Here is a 5,045-nt window from a genome sequence, read left to right on the forward strand (position 1 = left end):
CCACGCCTCCAGAAAGCCCTGGCCCCCGGCAGCCCCGCGCAACCCGCCAGGGAAGCCGCCGCCGCCGCCTTTCCCTCCTCTCTCCTCATCTTCAACGGTTACCTCAAGTTCATGCAGCACCTCAGGGGTTCAGCCCTCGATGCCAACAGACGACTATTCGGAGGAGTCTGACACGGATCTTAGCCAAAAGTCAGATGGACCGGCGAGCCCGGCGGAGGGGCCCCAGGACCCCGGCTGCCCTAAGGACAGTGGTCTAGCTAGCGTAGGAATGGACACCTTCAGATTGTAAGCTTTGAAGATGAACAATGAAAATGAATTTAAATAAAAAAAGTTAATAACAAACCAATTTCAAAAATAGACTAACTGCAATTCCAAAGCTTCTAACCAAAAAAAAAAAAAAGAAAAAAGAAAAAAAGAAAAAGCGTGGGTTGTTTTCCCATATAATGATGCCGGTGGGTTTTACATTTCTTTTTTCCTTTCCTTTTAATAAAATAAAACTTTAAAAAAGAAAAAAAAAAATCTGTTACATTTGTCCTCTTGAAGGTACTGTTGGTCTGGGAGACGAAGGCCCGTGCTGCCTCCTCGCACCTGCGGAGCTCGCACCCCTGTACATTGCCCCTGTCTGATCCCCCGTTGATAGCACAGCAGAGCCCGGCAGCGCTGTATGGGAAAGCAGCCCACCTGGAGACAGTTTTAAATTTCTTGCTATCTTAGCATTCAGATACCAATGGCTTGCTAAAAGAAAAAAGAAATGTAATGTCTTTTTATTCTCAGGTCAATCGCTCACACTTTGTTCTGTTTTCAGAATCATTGTTTTATATATATATATATATACATATATATATAATTTCTTTCGTTTGTTTTGGGGGTTTTGTTTTGGTTTGGTTTTGTTCCAGAAAAGGATTTTTTTTTGTTGTTGTTTTTTTGGGTTTTTTGGGGGTTTTTTGTTAATTTAAAATGGGCAGAAAGTATTCAAGAGAAAAACAATGTGAACTGCTTTAGCTTTTCGGGGATTTTAAGGGTAGCTTTTCTGCTGAAGCCAATTCCAAGGGGAAAAGTAAAGCACTCCCACTTTCAGAAAAAAAAAAAAAAAAAACCCACACAAAGAGTGTTGAGGACTTGGAGCTTAAAAAAATAAGTTTTAAAACAACTGACTTTCTGTATTTATGATAGATATGACCATTTTTGGTGTTGAGTAGATTGTTGCATTGGAAATGAACTGAAGCAGTATGGTAGATTTAAAAGAAAAAACCCTTTTGTGTACATTTAGCTTTTGTATGGTCCAGCTGACGGCTTCTCATTTGATGTTGTCTTGTTCATTCCTAGACAGATAGATTGCGATCCATCGACTCGCCTGAGCTTTTCTCCCCTTTGTACCTTTATCCCCGTCCCCATCCTGTAATCTTCCACTTATGGTCGCTACCTTCATTTCTTAGAGGGTGGTTGCATAATTATTTTATAAAAACTAAAGAAAGAAGTTCAAAGGGTTTTGGGGGTCAGTAGGATCCCTTGCAGAATATTTTTTGTTGGGGGTTTGAAACTTTTTAAGGCATATACATGCGATTTACCTATGTCTGTTACCCTTGTGCACTTATTTTATTCTTATTTTCCATTTCTCTTTTTTTCTTCTCTTTTTCTTCCCCTCTTCCTTTACTCATTTTGTAAATGCTTCAAAGACTCTGTTCCTGACCTCTGAGCATCGGTTCTGTTTGTGTAATTAGGCTGCACTCTGTTCCTTCTTTTGAAAAAAAAAAAAAAAGGTTTTGTTACATTTTTTTCTCTAAAGAAAATTCATGCTTTAAATAAAATCCAAAGACATACCCTTCACCACTGGTGCAGAATGAGCAAAAAGGATTCTTTTTACTTGAGAATTTGTTTCTGATTTAAACAAACAAGTCTAAGTTTAAATAAAGAATAAAAAAAACGTACCCAGGTTGTTATCTGTGCTTCTTCTGCAAGCAGAGAGACAACTCTTAGCGAGCACCCAGTGCACCCCAGGCAGGTTTCTCTTTCCAAGATCTCTCCATGGCAGCAGCGGGTGCCAGGCTCAGGGAGGCCTGGAGCCCCCCGGCCCCCCCAGCCCGCGTGCACCTCAACTGGCCCAGACTTTGAAAGGAAAACTTTATGCTGCTAAAATGTAGATTTTGGAGATGTAGATACTTTGCTGTTCCCTTCCATAGCCAAAAGCCAACAGAAATAACCTCTTTCCACCCTGTTTCCTCCGCCCAAAAGCACGAGAGCCTTCTGCCCGCCATCATCATCCTCCTCCTGCTTCAGAAGGGAACTTTGAAGACTGTGAACGCAGGTTCCTCCCGCTGCCTCCGGCCGCTCCTCCCCGGGCTGAAGCCACTCGCCACCTCCGTGAGAGACTGGAGCATCTGAGAGACGAGTGCGGGTTCGGTTTCTAGCGGGACACTTATATTTTTATGGAGTTTTGGTTTTAGTTTGATGAAAGACTAGATCCTGAACTGTTGTACATATTTCTGACTAGGCTAATGCACAGTGCAAATTCCTTTTTTAATTGTTTTTTAAGTAGTCGATACTAAAGCGCAAACCACCGGATGTTCCTCCCGGGACCCAGCTGTAGCATAAGGTGTCAAAAACAGAACCACGTACCCATGGAGCGTTTGCTGTTTTAACAAACTGTTTTCTTTAACAGAAGTTCTTGTATTTCTCCCTGTGTTTGAGATGAACATTTTTTAAATTCTAAAGTTGTACAGTTTTTTTTCCATTATTTTATCTTGTTTGAAATTCTATGTAATATATATATATATATATTTTTTGCCATTTAACTGTTGTATGTTACTCTGTCTGTATCATATAGAAATTTTTTTGTTTGGTTTTGTTTTGGATTCTCTCTGTGATGCCAGTTCCCAGTTTAACACAAACTTTATCTGTCCAGTTCCGCAAGGTCTCTTTTGGAAACCCTTTTGTTTTGTCTTGTTTTGTTTCGTTTTTTTAATTATATTGCTTGGTCATAGTGCAATTTCTCTCTCCTCCTTCCCCCTCCTCCTTCCCACCCACTAAAAGGTTTTATAAATTCATTTCCTTGTATTTTTTCTAAATGTTTCTAGAGACTATTTCAGTGCGAGGTTGCCTCCTCCTCCTCTTGCAGCCCAGCTGCCTGGGGCCGATGCAGGGACCCCGGTGCCGTGGGGCTGCGGGAGCGATGGCGGCGCACGGGAGCCCCCGCGCGACCCCAGCCCACGCGAGGCCTTTGCAGCAAGTGGCAGAGCAGGGCCAGGCTGGGCACGAGGAAAACACTTCAAACTTAGCATTAAGCGGGTTTCTGTTTTATTTTTAATAAAAAGCTTTTTTAAGTGGTGAAGATGGCCAAAGTTTCATACAATTGAGAATAAAGAGAAGTGTCAGGGGTGTGCGGGGCCACCCGGGGCGGGTGGGCAACAAGGTGGGTGGACACAGCCAGCACGCTCACCAAAATATATTTTGCTTTAAAAAAAAAAATAAAAGCTTTTAAATAGAAGCAGAAGTTGGGTTGGTTGGTCGGTCGGTCGCTTGGTTGGTGGTTGGTCAGTTGGTTGGCGCTGATACTGCCCACTGTGAAACAAAACTTTGACTATTTTTTTGTTTTTATTGGGGGGGGGGCAAGTTTGGGTAGAACAGAAAGCATAAATGAGGTGAAGAGGGTTATGAACAGCCTTTGCAATGTACAAAAACTAGAGCAAGTGAAACCAAAAATGATGTTCTTGGTGTTTTTCTATACTGTAGTCTTGTTAGCTTTTCTGTTACTGTAACAATGCTGATCTCGAACTGTACCAAAATACATGAGACTGACAGAAACAAACCACATGGAACTTTCAAAACTTTAAAAAACTTGTCACAAAAGACTTTGTTGTCATAGTTGAGTTGACTGTAGATGGTAATTGAGTATACTCCTTTGGAACTATTTCATCACGTATGTTTCCTGCTCATTGTGATACATTAAAAAAAGATGAGCAAAAGCTCTCGTCTCGATGTCCCGCGTGTGCGGTGCTGGGTCCGCGTTGGGTGGGTGTGTGCCATGTGGCACGGCGTGGCATGGCATGGCTCAGCAGGGCACACGCACTGCCCCAGCGTTGGCCACCCAGCGCAGGTGGGCACTGCCACAGAGCCACGTGCCCGCACACGCGTGTCCTCGTGCATCGCTGGCGCGCGCGTGCCAGCACACGCATGTCCGCGTCCCTCCCCACATCAGGGCGACAGCGCCTGGGCTGATGCTGTGAATTCCTCTTCCAGTGGAAGCGATGAGCCAAGCAGCACCGTCTGTACTGCAGCTTTGGGATGCTCTGTGTGTGAAAAGGACATTATAAGTGCATTTAATTTTATGAAATGACTGCGAAAGGATTCTGGGCGTGGTGCTGTAGTGAATGGTTCAAGCGAAAGTGCAATGCCTTGATGGTCATCCTGAAACCTGTAAACTAAAAAAATCACATCTGTTTCTGCTGATGTGAAAAATGATGCAGGTAAGTAGGTAAGTGGCAACTCGCACTCCCTCTGCAGCAGGGAGGGAACCCAGAGGAACTGCTGAGTGTTCAGCACACAATTCTCTTGCCAAAAATTGCCCCTTGCAGCAGAAAAGGCTTGAAATTCATTAATAGGGACCACATCCAAAAGGAGTCACAGGGGCCACAGCTCATCTCTAATTTGTAACTACAGTGATAAATAATTTACACCCACCATTGCAGGTGGGGCAAGCATCTGTCAGTATGGGTGTCCTTGGTGCAGTTGCCAGGACAGCAAGGGGCTTCCTCCCCCCCCATGGGAGCAGGGACTGAGCTCTGTGGTGTCCAGAGGAGCAGAGGGCATGGGGAGGGAACCCGGCAGCTCCCAGGGGTGTGGAGCATTCTCTAGTTAACATTCATACTGACTTGGGCTCCACAGGCCATGAATTACAAAGTAAAGTGTGTCAAAATCACCAAGGCCCCCATGATTCTAGATGCTGTGGCATATCTGCCCCAGGCCCTGCCCTAGGAGCAGCCTTGAAAGGCGACACCCAGCACCATGGGCGCCCGGGGTGGCGAGGGCAAGTGCACCTGGACGCACTG

General features: G+C 44.6%; 1 protein-coding gene across 1 annotated transcript in view; it reads left to right on the forward strand.

The window, feature by feature from the left end:
- Positions 1-3,782, forward strand: part of ZFHX3 (zinc finger homeobox 3) — an 86,787-nt gene extending 83,005 nt beyond the window's left edge. Inside the window, 1 exon segment of the mRNA XM_008639224.2 lies at positions 2-3,782. Within this exon segment, the coding sequence (XP_008637446.1) occupies positions 2-289 (288 nt within the window). The 3' untranslated portion in view covers positions 290-3,782.
- The last annotated feature ends 1,263 nt before the right edge of the window (positions 3,783-5,045 follow it).

Source organism: Corvus brachyrhynchos, unplaced genomic scaffold (assembly GCF_000691975.1).
Source record: "Corvus brachyrhynchos isolate BGI_N302 unplaced genomic scaffold, ASM69197v1 scaffold365, whole genome shotgun sequence".
NCBI lineage: Eukaryota > Metazoa > Chordata > Aves > Passeriformes > Corvidae > Corvus > Corvus brachyrhynchos.